The sequence below is a fragment of the Lemur catta genome, chromosome 16 (assembly GCF_020740605.2).
Source record: "Lemur catta isolate mLemCat1 chromosome 16, mLemCat1.pri, whole genome shotgun sequence".
Classification (NCBI taxonomy): Eukaryota; Metazoa; Chordata; class Mammalia; order Primates; family Lemuridae; genus Lemur; species Lemur catta.
The window spans coordinates 1,460,109-1,481,488 of record NC_059143.1 but is presented as its reverse complement, the minus strand read 5'-3'; the positions used below and the strand labels follow the sequence as shown (position 1 = coordinate 1,481,488).

Here is a 21,380-nt window from a genome sequence, read left to right as displayed (position 1 = left end):
ATCTCATGGATGTCTTTTCTTAGTTGGTTACTTCAAATCAGGACCCAGCAGCATCACCCTGGAGGATACCTGGGAATCAACACATCATCCAAATCACAAAGGGGAAGAACGGAGCACTTTGTCTTGCCTTTCCAAACAACCTGTCTTTCAGAACCACAGTTTACAAAGCCAAGTTTCTCTTTATGGAAGTAATACAGCTAGTAATGAAGAAATGATAGAATTAGAGTAATCAATTTATGAACTCCTAATTATTAATAACTCTAATCAAGGACCATCAATGGCTGTTGAAACCAGGAGGTAAAAAGCTGAGGGCAGCTTTTACTGGACCGATAAGGCTGGCAACACTCGAACCCCTCATGGATTTTAGCACAAAAAGAGAGGAAAATGAGACATTATGTGCCTCTAGGAGGAAGGACACACCATCACCTATGCAGTTTTGCCAAAACAATCAAATCTCAATGAGATCAAATTTCTAGACGCTTGTAAACCCCAGTTTATAGGAAATACAGTACACCGAGGAACATGGCAAACCACCCCGGGGTGTCTGCAAAATCCAGACAGTGGGAAACTCAGGACAAGAGACTCCGTTTCTCTCTGTCTCTCTCTCTCTCTCTCTCACATACACACACGCCTTGAAAGTAACCTACAGAGTATGTCCACCAATGAAACATAGGGCCATTGTGTTTATTTTTATAACTTTCTCTGTATGAAAAGGGATAATGATTTTTCCCACGTGAGATAACAGTACATTCTACAGGAGCTGCAGAATAAGCTAAAATAATAAAATAAACAAACAAACAAACAAACAAAAAAGAGATCACAGTACAAAGAGTCTTTTAAAAATAAGTTTAAGTTAGAAAAGTTGGTAAGTGAAAAAGAAAGTTCAGTAATTAATAGCACAGGTGGTGTATAGATATGGTAGAAACCATGCAGGTAGGGCTTAAAGGACCACTGGAAAAAAACTTCATTCTAGAAAGTGCCACACCTACAAGTGTCTCTGCAGGTAAATGAACAAACTCCTGGTACAAAGTTAAGGAGAGAAACTATCAAGCTTGATGGTTCTATGAGAGGCGTATCCAGCAAGATCCCAGGGAAGACAGAGAAAGGATGGAAAGCCAATGCACTGGGAAAAATACTTTAAGCAATACTCACCTACTGTATAAAAAGGAGAGATACAGAGTCACAGGAGGAAGAAGTATAATAAAAATGGCCCTACCCTGTCTCCATGAGATAAACACTGCTTACATGATAGCACTGCTCGATGCATGAGTGTTTACATTTATGTGTGCATGTATATATGTATGTCTAAATATGATTATTATTTTAATTTACAAAATGGATAGTAATGGATAGGAATCTAGTCATTAAGGTCACTGGTACAAGAGTTAGGCCTGAGGTGGATGCTGCAACTCCGTCCCTTACTGGTCCTGTGCCCCCAGGCAACACAGGTGACACTCTGACCCCCTAGCTCTGGCTCCTCCTCTGTGAACAGGAGAGGGGAGCTGTCCCTTCTCCAGAGGTCTGCTGTGATCATTAACCAGGGCGGTCCAGGTGTGGCCCTTGGCACAGTGTCCCGCTGTCTGTGCACAGTGGGCTGCGGCCGTCTCAGCTCTGCAGCGTGTGTTCATATCCAGGAGGTCACCGTGTGGCTGGTTTTCAGTGTGTGCTGGCTTTCTTGTCTATACACTGTACATGACAGAGTCACTTTTTTAAGTTCCAAAAACCTAAACAAACAGAAGAATCTCGAGGATTTCAATTATAGCATTGAATTCACTGATTAATTTAGGGGAGAATCTACACTTTTTAAAAAATTAATTTTTAATTATTAAATTAATTTAAAATTTTAAGTCCATTAATTTTTGAAAATATCCACTTGGGAAGCTGAGATGGGAGGATCCCTTGAGCCCAGGAGTTCAAGGCCAGCCTGGGCAACACTGTGAGACCCTATCTCTATTAAAGAAAAGAAAAAAAGAAAAATAATAATATTAAGCTTCTTACTGAGGAATGTGGAATCTCCTCCTTCATTCAAACCTCTTTGTTCTTCATGGTAAACTTCTGTAGTTTTCTCCAGATTCCAGACCATTTTTATTGAAATTTATTCTAAGGAATTTAATTAAACATTTTTTTCCAGCCGTGGTGAGTGGTATTGCTTCTTTTGTTTATCAAATGTTTGCCGAGAGGCTTTGGGGCCCGGTCATAGTCACAGCCACAGTCACGCGAGGAGAGACAGGCGGGAGCCAGGCGGACGTGGTCCAGGCTGCTCAGCCAGCAGCACAGGGGCTGGGGCTGGAGTCTGGGGTTTCCACACCTTTACTCCCAGCTGCTATTCCTAGGTCTAACAGCCTTTCAGCTGGGATACAAATAATTATTTTATCTCCTTTCAGGCATTCATTCTTTTTCAAAAAAGAAATATTTGCCATATTTCATTGAAAATAGGTACTGTTGGTTGTAAGATCACAATTATTTGATACACTTGGAAGAAATAAAAACTTCAGCAACTAATAATGGCAAGATGCCAAAATCTATAAAATGCCGTGTCTCAGAATCATTGAAGTAATCTTAACTTCTCACTGAAATGGTGTGTAGGGAACACAGCTGGGGAAACGCTGCCCATCTCTGTCCGTGCTAAGCATGATGCTGGCTGTGGCCTTAAGCAGGCCCTGCGTTCCTATCATCCCGTCCCGTTCCCAGGAGACCTGGCCTGGTGTCCCCCTGCCGCACCGCAAGGCCCTCCTGGAGCCAGGGTGGGAAAGGACAACTCTGCGGAGCGGAAAGAAAGGAAGGTCTGGCTGAAGGAGGCAGCAGGGGCGTTCACATGGTTTTCTTCTTCAAGGCAGGAAGTGTTGTGCTTCCTCTCTCTCTCTCTCTCTCTCCCTCTCTCTCTCTCTCTGCATGTGAGTGTAAAATTTCTGTAATAAGATGGGTATGAAGCAGAATTTCTCAAATTTCAAAATGATTATTTTGCAGATTGATGAGAACACGGACTTTAGAATCAATTGAACAAACGCCCTGAATCTTGGCTCTGTCTCTCACAAATGGACAGAGCCCGGCAAAAAGCGGAGAGGGGTGGGGTGCGGGAAGAACTGAGGTCTGGAGACCCTGGCCCCATTTGAAGGGAGAAGCTCTGAGCAGACCCAGACACCTGGGGCCTGAGAGAGCACAGTAGTTTTCCCAGAGAAGCTAGAAATACAGATTTTTATGGAAAATCTTCTGATTTTAAAATGTTGGGAAATAATTCAATTATTTTGTGCAGACGCAAAAACATTGTGCCCATCAGTGGATCTGGCCTTTGGCCTCCAGGGCTGCAGACCACAGCCGTGCAGGTGCTCACCGGACAAGGACTGCGGGACGAGGGCCATGGGGGCTGGAAGCTGCTTTGGCCCTGCACCCTGCTGAGCTACAAGGAAGCAGCTCACGTGGGGGATAAGGAAGGGTGCTGCTTAGATGGACACCCTTTGATTACGTAGTCCCAGGCAGGAAAGGTAAGAAAGGCTTAGTTACCTTGCGTCAGAAGCAAAGAAGAATTCCACTGCCTTGTCACCCACTGCGTGCAGGCAGGTAGAGCTGTCCAGCCTCTTCATCCTCGTCTTATTACAGATGTTCTTGACATTCTCAATAGTGCCTAGCAAATGAAGGAACGATTCGCAAATCTCATTTGACTATTTTGTTTGCATAACATGCAGCAAGGAACCAATTTCCCCTCTGAATGTGTGTGGGAGAAATGTGCAATTTTTAGCTTTGGCTGCGTCAACTGAATCATGTAAAAGATCCCCAAATAGCACAGTACCACTGCAAGAGCATCCACACGGCTGCAGTGTGAGCGCAACGCAAATAAAACAAACCAAAGCAGCACTCAAATCAAGGCACGGCTGCCATCACACAACGGAGCTGCAAGCCGTTCTCTCTGCTTTTGTGTCTGTTTGAAAATATCCACAATAAAAAGCTTTTTAAAAATATGGAGCCAATTTGCCATTCTGGAAAAGACAAAAATAAAAAATAAATAAAAATATGGAGCCAAGTGTCAGCTGCATAGAAACCTTTTAGACCCAGAGCCGGGTGCCAGCCGGGCCCCAGGCAGGGCGGGGCGCCCTGGCCTCAGAAGGGAGCTGGCTGCACCCGCTGAGTCCTGGGGGGTGGCAGCCGGGCTGTCCACGCCTTCTCGAGAGACTTACACGTCCTGTATAAGACGGGGATCTGCTCCGTGGAGAGCTTGTATTTGCTCCGCACGCCGATGAGCAGGGGGCTGCCTCTCCTGGGGAGAGAAGGCGTCAGTTACTTACTGCCTTCCACCCCCGGGGCTGGATGTCCTCCTAGCATCTGAGGTGGGATCCCTGAATCTAGCCCTTTCCCTGGGGCCGACAATGGAGTGCCACAGGGTGGACGCCCTGGCCACAGGAGATGCTCTCAGACCCAGAGCGAGGACCCAGAGGCCAGCACGGGAACCCCAGCTCACTGACCGGCCATCCCCCACCTGCCAAATGAGCCTGGTAGTCTGTCCCGGCCCCCAGGAGCAGGGACTCCTCCGGTTCGGCGAACCCCCCACAGGACTAACCCACATGGATCACCAAGGCTGAGCGACAGCACGCAGGGGCGAGCGGGCCTCCCCAGCCTTCCTTAGCTGCACACCCCGGAAGCAGGAGGGCTCCAGGCCCGGGCGTGCCCAAAGACTCCCTTTTTGTTCCCTCCTTTTGCTGTCCCGTTGCTCTCCTGCCTTAATGGGCGAAAAACTAACTGACCTCTGTGTACACTCTACTCTGTGGGCCACTTAGGGTGATTTCCAGGGTAGTTTTTTCTCTGCCTGAGAGACACCTCATGGATGAAGTTTAGAATCTTCGACCCGTACAAGGTGCACTTCGTCATGAAGGGGATGGTGACTGTCACAAGGCAGACTCCTGGGGAATTCCTGCCGCCGGCCAGGACAGGGCCCCAACTCAGGCCTCCCCTCCCGCGTCTCCGACCCCCACCAGCAGGCTCTCCCAGCACCTCACAAGCGAATCCCCAGGGACGTGCTTCACGCTGTTTCCTCCAAGTTCACAGCTTCTAGCAGTGAATGTGTTTAAGGTATTATTCCATGATTTTAATGACATCTTGCCTCCAAAATCTAATTCTTTGCTCATTCTTATAACTCACGCTCTAAACCTCCAATTCTAGTCAGAACCCAGGCAGGTAAAGTTCCGGTAGTTACTAAAGGGTGCCCCCCCATATTAACTTACTAATAAGAAAACACCCAGCATGTAGCAATGAGGCAATTTGAGAGCTGTTTCAAACACATTAATTAGAACACAATGAGGTAACGTTTTACCTCAACCGGTTTCTTGTTAACTCGGGTCAATGAACTAATGACCCACTTGTTAGTCAGCCTGAATCCTGCCCACATGTAACCAAGGTGGTTAACCCAACTCAACACAGCTCCCAATATTCTCCAGCAACAACAGACCTTGTTTTTCAGCCGTGCTGGGCTGTGTGGACCCCACTTGTGACTTCTCCAAGTGGGGGACAAAGTCTGTGGCTCTCAAGAAGGTGCCATGAGCACCTTGGATATTTTGGCCAATCTCTTGTCATGTCTTAAGCAAATCTGAGACATGGCTCTGGGCCCATCAGGGAACTGACTTGAATAGTCTTTATAACAATGGCAGTGAGAAAGCACGTGCTTATCTAATTTACTTGGCAAACAGCTCCCCCAAATTGTATTGTTGTAGGTTGAGCTCCACGGTTTCTCTAGAAGGAGACATATAAGTCTCCCAGGACATCCCAAAGGTTGTCCTGGAGGTTACAGAGCCATCGGTTATAGGCGATTTAGAAAAATAAAGCTTTATTGCTTCTTCATGCTGCCCTCTTCTGAGTTCACTCTAAACAGTAACATCATGATAGTACCAGATTTTAATAGGGGCTTCTAAATTTGATGGGAACCAACTGGTATTTTATAATTCTATGATTTGAGGGAATTAAATTCCAAATGGTAAATCAGTTCCAGTTCTAGAAAAAAGTAAAATCATGATAAATGCCTATCATTTCCTGCCCAGACCGTCTGCAAGGGACAGCCTCACCCTCTCTGGCCCAGTCTCCCAGGGCCGTGGGCACACCCTCCATGGCTCCTGGGGAGCTTCCGAATGGAGCCTGCCGCCCGCAGGGCATCGAACCCCTTTAGAGCTGGGCCTTGCCCACCTCTCCACTCTCAGCAGCCTTCGAGGCTCCTGGGGCAGTGTCCCCACCACCTTGCTCACTGCTGTCCTCTGTACCTGGCACACAACCGGTGGCAGTTAAGCACACACCAAGCCTGGAAAAGCCTCAAGTCCCACGGTGCCCCTCCACCACGCTGTCGCCCCAGCCAGCAGGAATCCTGGAGGCAGCTCACCTGCCCTGGGCGCCTTGCCTTTGCTCGTGCTGGTCCCTAGAGCCCGCTGCCTGCCTGCTCCGGGCTGACACCTGCCTCCCAGGCCCTGGTGCACTGGCCCCCATCGCAGAGCATCACCCTCCTCTGCCCTCCTGCACAACTGTCCAGCCCTTGAGGGCAGAGACCAGGTCCAATGTCACTAGGTCCCCAGGGCCTGGCACACAGTAAGTGCTCAACAGATATTAGTTGGATGGATGGATGGATACTCAATCCATCTGAATATAAAATAAAAGATGGCACTTAATCCACTTCTGTAAATCCACACAGCTGTGGGGGCCACATGTGGGCTGAACCACACTCTTTGGGCTGATTCCTGGGTTATGAAGTTTGAGCTCTGGGCCTCCAAGGCCTCTTTGGTATTGGATCCAAATCACTGTTTCCTAGTTACGTGTTCATTTTGCATGCTTTTCCTTAAGGGGGGTCCCCCAAATTATACTGGCTTCAAGCCCCGCAAAACCTGGATTTGCCTCAGTACAGTTTTGTTTTTATTTTAATTTGTTGTCAACTTGTAAAAATCTGGACATTCCAAATAGAAATCCAACTTTCTGGCTTCTCTTTTTAAAATATCAAGCTGTAGTACCACCAGCCACAGAGACAGTAGGGCGCAGTCCTGGGGGACAGCACGGATGTGCTTCAGACACGGCGGGCACTTGCCAGTTAGCCGGAGGCCCTGCCCCCCCGTGCCGCGGCTAAGCGATTTTGCTTTATTAATTTCTTTCTTATTGGAAATATCAACGCACTTCGCCTTACCTTGTGGCAACGGCTTCTCCTGGGTAGTGGATGCTCTTGAAAACCAACGCGAACGCACCTTCCTGAAAACACACACGTGAACAGTGGGCCCACTCGCTCCGGCCAGCCCAGCCCCTGCAGCCTGGCCGCTGCCCCAGCTGGTCCCCTGGGGGGCTGAACGCAGGAACAGCTCGAGCAGGGTGACGGCAGGAGGGAAAGGGAAACACAAACGCTGAAGTACCAGAGACCAGAACTTTCAATTTCCTGGTGAGCAACATAAACCACACCCATCCAGTCCCACAGAGAGCCCCTTAGGGACACCCAACTCCAGGACGGGCGGGCTGGACAGGCACACTCAGAAGCACGCCTGGCCCACGCCTGTGGGCTGCACTCAGCTCCACACACACGACAGCCTGGGCTCAATCCCAGCTCTATCCTTTCACTGGGCGATGGTTTCAGCCACCTTTGTGCCTCATTTTCCTCATCTGTGAATGGATATGAGGACAGTCCTGGCTTGGACGGCTTCTGTGATGACGATGAGCTACAGCACTGAATGACGTCCGGCATGCAGAGGACCCAAGAGAAGCCCAAGCTGCTATTGCTGTTACTGTTATTTCTGTGGATACTGTCACTTGCCCGCTGTGCTTCAGCCTGCTGGTTGTGCAAAGCCAGAACTAGCGTCTAGCTCTCCTAACACAAGATCCAAAGAGCTTTTTCTACTTAAATTCTTGGTGCAAAATTCTCCCCTACATCCTAACTGTCCTGTACTTATTTATCACGACCCTAGTAGACCTCAGTGACATACAACCGGCTATAAATCCAAGTTTCCATGCGAAATCTCGTAAGCGCTGGAGCCCTGGCAGCACCAGGCCCTGTGTGGCCCGTGTGTTAGGTCCAGCTCACCCACTCAGCGGCACAGCCAGAGGGACTGAGTCAGTGTCCCCAGGTCCCAACGGCCCTTCAAACTGCCTAAAACCAAGGGGCTTCAGGCAGATCCTGAGGCTTTTGCTAATTCAGGAAAAATCTTAAGTTTAAAAGTGCCATTATGGGGGAGAGGTATTTCTAAAGTATCAAAATAAAAACGGAAAAGCAGGAAATACCGCACTGCAATACTAAATGGGCTTCCTGTGCATTACTCCCTACACCAGCACATTAAGCAGGGGACGGGATCTTACTGCTATTTATACACATGTCCTCTAAATTATGGACTCCAAAAATGGGAGTCACAGAGCAAAGTGTTTTGACAGCAGACTTGCTTTTTAAATAAGACTCTGAAAACACTTGCCCAGTGATGATACATCGTAAACCACCGCACGGCGCCTGCAGCAGCCAGCGACACAGGATGTCCCGGTTCTCAGCCCTAACGCTGTCTCCACGCTGCCGTGGCCATGGAGCTACCGGCCAGCACCGAGAGGTCGGGGCCCCTCCCTCCTCCTGCCCCATCCCATGTGGACCTGTGTGGGCTCCATCTCCTCCGCCCAGGACGGGCACCCCTTGGACAGTCCCCCCAGGGTGAGCTCCCCTTCTCATGCCTTCGGCTCCTTGGGCCCTGCCCTCTGGGATGTCACGAATCTCTCTCCCTCCTGGGTCATTCCCTTCAGCAACACAACCCTCCCTCAGAACCACAACCCTCTCCTGCACGCCCTCACCAAGCTCACATGTGCCTCGCGAGAAGCCGTAGGCCACAAGGCCAGCCACAGTTTCAGGACGGTGAAACAAAGCAAGGCACTTTTTTTTTCTTTTTTTTGAGACAGAGTCTTACTTTGTTGCCCAGGCTAGAGTGCTGTGGCGTCAGCCTAGCTCACAGCAACCTCAGACTCCTGGGCTCAAGCGATCCTCCTGCCTCAGCCTCCCAAGTAGCTGGGACTACGGGCATGTGCCACCATGCCCAGCTAATTTTTTCTATATATATTTTTAGTTGTCCATATAATTTCTTTCTATTTTTAGTAGAGACGGGGTCTTGCTCTTGCTCAGGCTGGTCTCGAACTCCTGAGCTCAAACAATCCGCCCGCCTCGGCCTCCCAGAGTGCTGGGATTACAGGTGTGAGCCACCGTGCCTGGCCAAAGCAAGGCACTTTTTATTCGATGTTTACTACCCAAATCACAGAACATCTCCCAATTCTACAAAGATATAACATCTTTAGACCAGAGAATGTGCGTGAACCATCTTTTATCCTCAGGACTTTGTGCAAATTTGCCTAGTAAGTGCTTATAAAACAGGAAGGAATGATTTAGACAGATGGGATTTATAACTCACCAACTGTTGAATGACTCTCTCGACCAGGGTTGAAAATGTAATGTCTTCAGTTTCTCTGTTGTCAAACACGTATTTAATCAGCTTCGCGATGGTCTCTGTATCTGTTTCTGACTCAAATTCATAGCCTTTGCTTTCCTGGAATGTGCGGTTGGACACGGAGTGTCAGATAGTGGTCGTTGTGCAATGCCTGCCCAGCCAACTCCCTCTCCTCCCCGATGACATGCCCTTGGAGTAACTCAAGCCAAGAACAAGGAAAACTGGGAAGGGATGAAGAATGTTTGCCAGAATCACACAGACAAACACCTCTGACTCACTCCTGGATTCCCTGAGATCATCCCTCCTCGGAAGCTTGTCCTTGCCATTAATCCGGACATTGCAAAACAACAGCAGTCAAAATGATAAAATATGTGAGTCAAATCCACCCACATCCCGACCAACACCACACGAGCTTTCCAAACTTCGGACACTCACCAACCTGACTCCCACCCTCGTTCCCCTGGTTGTGTGAGTCAATGTGTTCTACAGTGCAGACACTTTTGCAAACCAAGTGCGTGTCACCTGATTCTGTGACTCGGCAGTGGCCTTGAGGTCAATGCTGATGCCCTGGTGTCTCCTCAGACAAGACCCGGGAGGCCGTGGCTGAGGCTACGTTCAACACGTGGTGGCCAGGATGGGTCTCGCTCGTTCCCATGTTTGCTACTGGCGGGAAACGAGCTAGCTGGAAGGTTTCCAAGGAGACCAATGCCACTCAGCCAATGCCACTCGGCCCAGATGTCACCGGGGAAGGAATCTTACCAGGAACTTCCTCAGATCTTTGTAATTTGTGATGATCCCATTATGGATGACAACAAATTCTGAAAGAAAAGTCAAGAGAGAGGCGCTGTGAGGAGGCAAAGCAGGAGTCAGATGTGAAGGAAACGACACGATGGCTGCAAACCCCGCAACGCCCACCCCAACGGAGACTGCGCAGCAGATTCTGTCCCCAGTGACCAGCTGACGTCTGCGACGATGCGGTTCCCACCCGAGGAACACATATTTCTCTCTCTGTGACAGGCAGTCACCAACCTGCCCGTGCCCAGAGCTCCGTGCTTGGGGTCCCGATGCTATCAAACAGGCTTTGGTATTTATGTCGCACAACAGACGATTAACCCTTCATTAGCCAGGATCAACCCAGGCACTCCCAACAGGCTTTAGGCTCAGAGAGGTCACAAGCTAACAGCCCGCTGAAGCGCTTTGTTTGGTCTACACTTTGCACTTTAGAATCCTTTCTTGGGCGGCAAATCCCCAGCACTTCTGGCATCCCCGGGCTCAGCCACACTTCTGTGTGTCAGGGTCTGCCTGCTGCTGCTGCCCTGCCTCCCCAGCACTGCCCCACGCCCTGCACGGAGGCCCCGGAGACCCTGGGGGGCGAGGGCTGGGTCTGCCTCAGAGCCACTGCATTTTCTCAGTAAACAGCTGACGAGTGAGCACCTTGAGGGAAAGGTCTAAGGCCAGCCTGAAAGGCTTTCTGGGCAAAAGCCCCCTTCGCTCTCATCCTAGATGAGGGAAAGATTCCTCACTGCCCTTAACATTTAATAATTCCACCAGGATGTGTTTAGATGTTGGATGCTCTTCACAAATATTGACTCTTATGGGGTGATCCTTTGGATCTCCAATTCAAATTTTTCTTCAGTTCAGGAAAGATTTCTCCCACTACATCTTTTAAAACCTTTTTCTTTATTTTCACCATAAGTTCCTCTCTACCTTAAAAAAACCTATTGTCTACTTGTGTGACATCACACCAAAAAATGGGAGGGCTTGAATAAGAAAAGCCCAGTTCAACAGGTGCGTTGGCCACAGCTGAGCTCTACATGGCGTTCAGGGTTCTGTCCTGATGGCCTCCTGGGGACCCCTGCTGTCCACATGTTGGCTGTCTCTTGCCTGGCTCCATAGTCATCCTCTTCTCTAATCTTTTTCATACCTATTGTGACATTATTTCTTTACATTATTTTCTTAACCCTCACATTTTCTTTCATCTTAGTCTACTATTTTAACTTGTCATTAATTTCTTTCCTAGAATCCATGTTTTCTTTGCAAGAGCTTCTCTGTGCAATTTCCTTGTGCACTGTGGCTACTGGGAGTGAGACTTCCTTCAAAGTGTGCTCTTCAGCTATCACTGCTAGTTGTTAAGAAAGTTTATGAATCTTTGCTTCTTGCCCATGTTATTTTCTTTGCAATTACTCATCCTGAGTCAGGGCAGAAGTGTCCAAGTTCGGGTTTGGGTGGGTCTCCTTGGAGCCTCCCTGCTTTGGGGACACAGAATCATTGTCTGCCCCGGAGTGGGGGATTTTCTGGTGAGGTTCGCCCTATCGGTTGGGCGGCTGGGAGGCTGTGGCTGAAGTGGCAACATCTCAGGGCACACAGTCTTGGGGCAGTGTTTTCTCAGCCGACGCTGCTGCTCTGGGGACCAGCTTCTGCATCTGCCGTGGGGTTTGGCCAGATGTACATTCCAGGTCCTCAGCACCGTGCGGTCTTGTAGTCCTCCTCCAGGGTGCAGGGTGCTTGCCCCAGTCATGGCATGCCCTACGGTTCAAGGCATGGACCAGACCCAAGGAACAGTCACCAACTGAAGCCTCACTGCCCAAAGACTCTGACCACATGGACACATGAGTAGCCCTGGCTTCTGTGCTACCTCCAGCTGCTTTTCTGAGTGGGGCAGATGGGGCTCTCCTTCCAGTCTCTGGACGATGCTTGCCCTTCCAAATTGGGCAGGGAGAGCTGGTGAATCCCTGCAGAGCGCTTTGGAGAGAAGCAGCACTTTCTGTTAGGGGTGAGGGTGGCTGTCCTTCCTGCCTGGCACTACCTGGGGGCACCACTGATCCACAGTGGGTAAAGAACCCCAGGTAGGTGCTGCCCTCTCCTTGGCCCAACTTCCATGAGGACATACTACAGTGAGGCTTGTCACGTGTGTGGCTAAGTGCCTGCTAACAGGCCCGTGACAACTGCTCTGATGTATTTGATCCTCACTGTAACACAGGACTTGGAAAGAACGTGCAGCGTGCCAGGGCACGTCTGGGGTGAGGGTCTGGCTGACTCCAGAAGCCATTCTCTTTGCTGGATGCCCGCCCTGCCACGCCCAGGTTCAAGTCCTCAGGGGCTTCTGCCCTGACCAGGCCTCACCCAGAGTGGGGACCTACTGGAAGGCCCAGATCATGTCTTAGACTCTGGCAGGCCCTTGTGGGCCTGGGAGGAGTGAGGGATTGAATTCTCTCCTGTCTCCACGCCCACCACGTCCTAATGCAAGAGGCCCTGACACCCTGGGGGCCGACCCACGAGCCCCTGAAAGCCTACCAGCCACGGGAGTGGGAAGGGTGCTATTCAAGAGAACTGTGACATGGAGCACTGTCCTGGTGGCCCAGCTAAGTGATGTGGACCCGTGAGCTGGCCTTGGGGGTGGCTGGGAGAACCCACCAAAGACGGCCGTGAGCAGTCACAGTGACCTTGGCCCTCTGCCCAGCAGTGGTGCTCTGAGGTTCTGTAAGCTCAGTGTTTCCAGATTTCCCAGATTTTCAAGGGATGCCAGATATTCTGGATTTTTATGCACAATCATTCTTGATTTTTAAAAACACAAAGTGAGCCGAGTTGAGGGCTCTCCTGGGAAGATCCCTTGGGCTTCCGGCTGCAGCTCCTGCTTCTCCAAATCGTAAGCTCTTGGCTGCTAAGGTCTCCTGCAGGGGCCCAGAGGGTGGAGCAGGTGCCTCCGACACCAGCCAAGATCAGCACGACCCCTGCCTCACTCTGGAACACCCTGTAGGGATGGTGGGTTTAGCTGGATGAGGACGGATCCCATCCTCCCCTTAAAGGTGGGGACACCTCAGTCTCTTAGGGAGGAAGTGTCTGGCCCCTCAGTCCCTCACGCTGCCACATCCCACTCATGGGCTGGGTTCCAAGTAGCCAGCAGCCCTCCTGGTAAGTGCCATCATTTCCCCGTGGGTGCCCAGCAGGTCATCACCGCCCAGGGGCCAGGCTGAGTTTGCCTCTTCACAGAGGCCTGGGGTCAACAAAAGTGTCTGGGAGCAAGGTCGTTTGTGTGAGAAGTCAGCTAGAAGTGGGCATGGAACCTGCTCTGACTGGGATTAGCCCTGCAACATGGCTCAGGGCGGGGCAGAACCTTGGGGACAGAGGAGCAAGGCCACATCACGTACCATTGCCTTTGTCTGAGCGCTGAGGGTGGCTGTTGACAGCATTGGGGATCCCATGGGTGGCCCAGCGAGTGTGGGCGATGCCAAAGTGCGTTTCAAACTCCACCTTTAAGTCCATGCTGTTTTGTTCTAAATGAAAGAAAAATGAGTTTGCCACACTTTAAAAACAAGAAAGACACAGGACTGTTAAGGGAAGGTGGTGTCCTTACACCGCGACACACCAACAGCACGTCCCCTCTGGGCCCAGCCGGCATCCCGCCGGGCCCGGCACCACCATGCTGAGGGCTGCTTGGGACTCACCAGTGACGCAGCTCACTCTAAACTGAAATAGACTCACTTTAAAAAGAAAATTATACTAAAATAGAAAGGCAGTATCTGAATAATTAAAATAAATTTGCCAGAATAATTAAAATGAATATTGTACATAACTATTAAAATTTTTTAAACTGCTCCACGTGCCACTGCCTAAAATAAACCATCCTATACTCTGTGAAACACAGTTTTACAACATGGGCTTAACCCTCCTTCTATTTCAGCTTGGCCACATCAATATTTTTAGTCTCAAATGCTGTTGGAACAAAGTCTTTCTTTTAAAGTGGCCCATGCTGCATTTATTATTCGTACTCAGAGTGTTTTCCACTTACTGTAAAGTTCTTCATCCAGAGCCTTGACTTTTCCACTTTTCTTGACAAGCTGGATTTGTCTTTCTTTGGCTTCGTGATTATTTCCATCAATTGCCACACCTGCGGTTTAAACATTATTTTTTCTGTTAGAATTTAAGTTTGGTCACAAGGTGCTATGCAGGGCAGGGCTGCACGCTCAGGGCTGCTGGTCACCGCAGGTCTCGTACCCCAGGCTTGCTGACCGGAGGACCCTGTGCAGTTTGCAGGAAATCTCCTTGGACGCAAGATGTGACGTGAGGGTGGCGGGATTAACTGCAAGCAGGCGACTCCCTGCTTCCTCCCCCGCTGCAGCTGCCCCGCCTGCTCTGCCCTGGGCTGCTGGCCAGGGCCAGCCCCACAGGTGGTGGGAGAGGCGCTACCAGCCCCTCCACTGGTGGCAATGGGTACAGTGAAAGGCTTGTGTCTCGTGTACTCCTCACATTACGATAGTTTTGCTGGTGTCTCCACTGCACTGGTGTCCCTGCAACCTTTTATCTGATTTGCTTTCTGTTAAGAACTTGATGGGGATATAAAATCATATGGCTCCCCACTTCTCCTTGGGCTGCTTAATTAAAAATTGGAAACAGGCTAAATGTCCACCTATTTGGTGGATGGAGTAAACTGTGAGACAGTCGCCCGATGGAGGATTAGGTAGCCACTTAGAAAGATATTTTGGAAGAGGTTAAGATAATGGAAATGCTAAGGTAAGAGAAAAGAGAATATAAAATTACAAAATTGAATAATTACAATTAGGTAAAAACAAAAAATATCCAAGTACAACACCTCCCCCCCCAACCCCACATCATACCAACAGACTGCAAGGACAGGATGAGGGACACGAAGAGTGATCTAAGATTGATGGAAGGTCCTTTTGTTTTCTGAAGCCACATTATTCAGGTAGGGCTAACATACACAACGCTGTGCATATTTAATATCTACAACTTGATTGGTTTGGAGACAAGTCTGCACCCACGAAACCACTACCCCAATCTACGCCATAGACCTACCCATCAGCTCCAGAAGTCTGCCCTCATCCTCGTTGTTTATAATTTGTGTGTGTGATAAGAGCACTTAACCTAAGATCTGCTCAGCAAATCTAAGACCCTGTTAGCAAATCCTTAAGCACGTAATCCAGCACCCTCACCCGCAGGCCCCTGCCGCAGGGCGCCCCTCCAGCACCTCCTCGCTTTGCACAGCAGATTCGTGGCCTCCCCGTTTCCCGATGGGGAAACTTTGATGGAGGTTTATTTACTTATTTATTTTACCCTTGTTTCTTCTTTCTACTTTTCTATAGTTTTCAAATTTCTTTAGTGGGCAAGCATTATTTTTATACTGAGAAGAAATGTTAATAAGAAGTACCAGAAGAATGCCCAGGTTGTAAAAGCCCACAGCAGAAAAATGCACAGCGGAGCCTGGTCCCGTGCGAGGCGGGCAGGTGGCACTCACCTGCAGAATCGTAGCCTCTGTACTCCAGCCGCTGCAGACCCTTGATGAGGGTCTCAAAGATCTCCTTCCTCGTCCTCGGGACTCTGTAGTTCATGTAGGCGAAGATTCCTGAACAAAGAGAAAAAAGTGGTAAGTTTATAAAACACTCAGTTCATGTGTAGAAGAAAACACTTTGGGGGCACAAGGTGGCAACTTGGGAGGTCTCTGGCTGCTTGCAGAGGGAGGTGTGGCCTTTCCAGACAAGACGAGTGGCACTTCCCTCCTTCCCCCCGTGACAAAAACACTTGTGCACCCTGTGTCACGCCTCTTGGCCTTGCAATTCCACTGCAGAGAACTTACGCTGTACTTTCAGGAGACAGCTTTCCTGTGGCAACGTCCATCAGAGCAAAGGCCAGCAATGCAGCCCAACCACCTTGGGACCCTGCAAGTCCTCACCTCCCTGCATTCCTGGATTTGTACAGTACACGCCTTGAAAGAGTCATAAGGAGGTCACAGCAGCCCCTGGTGGCAGGTGGGACTGGTGCTGGGCCTCTGCTTCCACTTTCCACCTGTATGTGTGGCTTGGAGCTGGACATGAATAAGCACTACGATGACAACAGCAAGAATAAGACCATCTCATTCTCCCTTGGGCCCCAGAGAATCCTCACCCTCAAGGTAGGCTGACAAACCAAGAAGATTTTGTTTGGCTTTATTTTCTGCATTCGTATTTCAAAATAATACTTTTCCGAATAGGAAGCCATGGTTGTCATGTTGGTTCTGCCCTTCCAACCCCTCTACTCCCCCATTGGTGACGATGGACCCTTGACCTGCCTCTCTCTGTGGGTGTCCTAGCCCATCATCCTCTGTCCTTCCATCTTCTCTCCCCACCTTGAGGAAGCCTGCCCACCTCAGGGGTGGTGTCCTGGCCCCGGCTCTGGCCACCCCAATGCCCATACACATCTCCCTGACAAGGGCACAGGCTGGCACCTCTGTCTTTTTTTTTCTTTTTCTTTTCTTTTTTTTGTTTTTGAGACAGAGTCTCGCTGTGTTGCCCTGGCTAGAGTGCTGTGGCGTCAGCCTAGCTCACAGCAACCTAAGACTCCTGGGCTTAAGTGATCCTACTGCCTCAGCCTCCCCAGTAGCTGGGACTACAGGCATGCGCCATCATGCCCGGCTAATTTTTTCTATATATTTTTAGTTGTCCAGCTAATTTCTTTCTATTTTTAGTAGAGACGGGGTCTCGCTCTTGAGGCCTCTAGCAATCCTCCCGCCTCAGCCTCCCAGAGTGCTAGGATTACAGGCGTGAGCCACTGTGCCCGGCCAGATTCTGTCTTTATATTTCTCACCATGCCTTCACACACAGTCCTGTTCGACAAACGTATGTTGAATAGAATGACCATATATCTGTATTAACGGAGGAAGCAATAGCACGGGTCATAAGAAAGTTATTGGGCTTCAGGCGTATTCACAGTGCCTGTCTGGGTGTGCCTGGGCTGCTGTAACAAAATACCATGGACTGGGCGGCTTATGAACAAATAGGAATTTATTGCTCACAGTTCTGGGGGCTGGCTGGAAGTCCAAGATCAAGGTGTTGGCAGATCCAGCTTCTGGTGAGGGCCCCTTCCTGGAAGGGGCGCAGGGTCTGTCCATAGTTTTTTATAAGGGCACTAATTTTATTCATGAGGGCTCCACCCCCACAACCTCATCACCTCCCAAGGCCCCGCCTCCAATACTATCACCTTGGTGGGGTGAGGACTTCAATATATGAATTTAGGGGGAACATGAACACTCAGACCATAGCAGTAGCTAATCTTGCTGAGGCTCACCACGTACCAGGCACTGGGCCACACAGATGTCAGCACAAGCCCTCAGCAGCCTTCAAGCTTGGCCTACAACCCTCCTCTTACCCTCTGGAACAGAAGCCTGGGGAAGCCAGGACTCACCCAGAGCCAGAGTGGAACCAGGGAGACCTGACTTCAGGATTTAAATGCTCCTAACCAGTGGGCATGGGATGAACACTGTGAAGGTAAAAAGATTTATTTTCCCAATTACATTTTGCTGGGATGAGAGAAAGTTCTGATCAGGATCAGAGTTCTTCCAGAGACAAACTTCACAGTGGACAACCTGCCCCGCAGATAGCCAAGGGCTGGCCATAATTATACACAAAACCACCTGTAACATCTCTGGTCATTAAGAAGATTAGATTCAAGTGAATACAGAATGAATGACTAAACTTCAATGAAAACAATGTTATATTCCTAAACAGTAAGTAGGGTCCCATCACACAAACACTTAACTTACTAAAATTCATCTACACACACAGTCAAAAAGCAGGTGATAAAATTAAATAGTATTATAAGTTATATTTAGCATTCTTATATACTGTAAGGTACTGTACACAGGATATATTTGCACACACATATTAAGGTGCAGGGTTTATACAGAAAAACATGTACCCGGTACACTGGCAATTTTGCCAGTAAGTATTTTTGTCTTCCTCGCTGACTTCAGGCCAGGCGAGAGGCGCTGAGTGTGAGCCGCCAGGCCCTTCCCCCACGGGGCCTGCACTGCCCTGGCTTGCGCTTAGTACCTACACTTCCACCAAAAAACACATCTGGGCATGGGACGTACTTTTGTCACCTTGTTCTTTTTTTTTTTTTAAAAAAAGATAGTTACTTTTTAATGTCAACATTAAAAAATTTTTTACCAGCTTTCTTGAGATATAAGTCATGTACCACAACATCCTCCCATCTAAATTATACAATTCAATGGTTTTTAGTATATTCAGAGTTGTGTAATCATCACTACAATGTATCTTTTAGATGAAACTTTTAATAACATTAATTTTTCTAAAAACAATCAGAAAGTTCCCTGGGGGACATGGTCAAATTCTGGCCGCTGTAAAGACCATATAGTTATGGGAGACAGTTACTCAGAGGATGGAGCGACTCAGTAAATCGTTATTGGGGTCTTTTAATCTAAACTTTCCTGGCATCCTGAGAATGTTCTAGAATTACACCTGTGCCTCACTAAGGGAAGCTGGCAAACTTCACAGATGACACAAAGCCTCAGACATGTAACCATCACCAGCTCTGAAAAGGTTTTGAGTCTGTGTTCACCAGAGTGCTCTAAGGGTGGGCGCTGCGACTCCCCTCTGCAGTCCCCCCTGCCGGCCACGCGTGGCTTCTGCACAGGCGTCGGGCGTGTAGCTCTGCGTACTCTCTGGCTCTCAGACCCATGACAGTTTCTGGGGAGCCGCAGGGGTGGCCGCCAGAGTCCCTGCAGGCTCGGACCGTGAAAGGGTCCTTGCCCTCAGGACCCCGGTCGCGTCCACACCCAGCTGGGAGGCGGCGGCCGTGAGGGAAGCTGCCAAACAGTGGCATTCACGGTCTCTGCGCGGAAGACACAATCTAATTTTCAACAAGAAACCTCTTGCGTGCCAACATCTGTTCCGTAGCGCTGTCCACGAGCAAAGCTCTCTCCTTTCGCAGCGCGTCCTCCTTACCGGGCTCTCCCTGTACCTACTGCACTGAAGTGAGCAAAACAGCATTCACATTGTGTTCTGATTCTTTTTTAAAAAAATAGAATAAAATAAAAGGAAGCTGCTCTTCTAGGAATTTCTCTTGCTATTTACATCAGAATTCCCTTTTAAATCCCTCCCATCCATGAATAAAAGCCACAGTGAGAATACACTTTTTAACCTATTTTTACCTATAAGATCAGTAAAGATCAAGCAGTTTGACAATAAGTGAGAGTTTAAATTCCAGCACCCTCTTTGGAAGGCCGTGTGGCAATCTCTCAAAATTAAACATGTACACACATCTGTTGCCCAGAGCTGCTGCGCTTCTAGGAACATATCCAACAGGCATCTCTGCAGAGACACATGTGCACAGCTACGAGGATAGCCGCTTAGCACTCTTTGCGGTCACCAAAGGCTGGAGACAGCCTGGCGCCCGGCAGGGACCAGGTGGGCGGAGTTGCAGCTGCACAGCGGCCTGCAGCAGGCAGCCCTTACAGCCGCGCACTCTCTTGGAAGGCAATCTACATCCCCAAGACATGTCAAGGGGAAAAAGCAGCTTGCAGAACATGAATAAACTACACAGGGCTGGGGGTAGGTGCATGGAGCATTTCTAGAAGGGCACCAAGACCAGCAGGCAGTGGTTGCCTCTGACGTGGTCACTGAACATGGGACAGAAACTTCCTTTCCACGGTGTCCTGTTTGTACGGCTAAGATATTTCCCCACACGCCACTACATAGTATTTTACCACTGTATGAATTATGTGGTGGTGAGTACATGATAGTTATCTAGATGCTAGATAATGTCTAAATAAGAAAAGATTATCCTGGCCGGGCGGGGTGGCTCATGCCTGTAATCCTAGCCCTCTGGGAGGCCGAGGCGGGTGGATCGCTCGAGGTCAGGAGTTCGAGACCAGCCTGAGCGAGACCCCCGTCTCTGCTAAAAATAGAAAGAAATTATCTGGCCAACTAAAAATATATATAGCAAAAAATTAGCCGGGCATGGTGGCGCATGCCTGTAGTCCCAGCTACTTGGGAGGCTGAGGCAGTAGGATCGCTTGAGCCCAGGAGTTTGAGGTTGCTGTGAGCTAGGCTGACGCCACGGCACTCACTCTAGCACAGGCAACAAAGTGAGACTCTGTCTCAAAAAAAAAAAAAAAAAAAAAGAAAAGAAAAGAAAAGACTATTCTGTTAGAAGGCGGACACCCTAGCCAAGGCACAAGGGTTGACATGGACCAGCTGTTTAGACAGTGGTGTATGTGACAGCCCTGGTTCACCCTGATCTCTTGTGGGCACGGGCATCCCGGTGAGGGGGCCCTACAACTTTCAGGGAAAGGTGCACTGACGGTGTGGCACCTGGGACCTCTGACCAGGACGGACCTCTGGCTGGGTCTGCTTTTGTTGTAATCGTCTCATCACATCTCGAGTGCCAGGACCGCTGCCAGCCCTTCCTTTTGCAGGGCCCCTGCCCTGGCCAGTCCCTCCTGCCCCTCTACCTCTTGAGCTGGGTGGGCCCAACGTGCCTTCCTGCAGCTCCCTGGCCCCACCCACCTGGAGGAACAACAGCTGAGCACACCTCCTGATCCTTAAAAGGACTGGCTCAGGGTCACCCACGTGGGGTGGCCTCCTTCCTCCCTCTGCCACTTGCTATCTGAGGGACAGCAAGAAGCACAGAGGGTGGCCACTGAAGCCTGCCGCCAGCACCAGGAACTGATCTCAAATCCCTTTCAGTGCAGCCTCCAGCAGGTCACTGAACCCCTGCACCTTTGTGAAAAGGGGGTGATCGCTAGAATAGTGCCTGCCACATAGCAAGCGCCCACTAAAATAAAATGAGGCAAGGAGCTTGAGAAATTATCCCTTCAGAAGTTATCTTTAAATTAAACCAAGGGTAAAATTGTACCATTTACTGTTATTTCTTCTTGGCCTTCTGCCTGGGGAAATAATGGTTAAACCAAATGTATGATTTGGCTGTGGTTTGATCAAGATTTAATTCACCCTGGAAACATTCTCTGGCCGTGAGGGCCTCAGAGAGGGGTCAAGAGAGGACAAGGGTGCTCTGGGACCCCTGAGCCCTCTGGGGAGGTGGGAAAGGGCCTCCTGCTGGGGGCAGGGAAGACAGCTGAGGCCGGCTCTTGGCACAGGTGGCTGTGACCCATTCTAGGGTTCCCCATGAGATCTAAGCAGGGCTTTCCCCACCCCCTTCCAAAGCCATATG

The 21,380-nt window shown here is 49.6% G+C and overlaps 1 protein-coding gene across 1 annotated transcript in view; it reads right to left on the bottom strand.

Moving 5' to 3' along the window:
• GFPT2 (glutamine-fructose-6-phosphate transaminase 2) overlaps positions 1 to 21,380 on the bottom strand; it is a 41,177-nt gene that overhangs the window by 13,915 nt on the left and 5,882 nt on the right. The window contains exons 2-9 of the mRNA XM_045527708.1: positions 15,670 to 15,777; positions 14,206 to 14,304; positions 13,565 to 13,690; positions 10,176 to 10,234; positions 9,381 to 9,515; positions 7,145 to 7,206; positions 4,173 to 4,252; positions 3,502 to 3,622 (exon numbers count right to left, since the gene is read on the bottom strand). Of these exons, the coding sequence (XP_045383664.1) occupies positions 3,502 to 3,622; positions 4,173 to 4,252; positions 7,145 to 7,206; positions 9,381 to 9,515; positions 10,176 to 10,234; positions 13,565 to 13,690; positions 14,206 to 14,304; positions 15,670 to 15,777 (790 nt within the window). The remainder of the gene's footprint in view (positions 1 to 3,501; positions 3,623 to 4,172; positions 4,253 to 7,144; positions 7,207 to 9,380; positions 9,516 to 10,175; positions 10,235 to 13,564; positions 13,691 to 14,205; positions 14,305 to 15,669; positions 15,778 to 21,380) is intronic.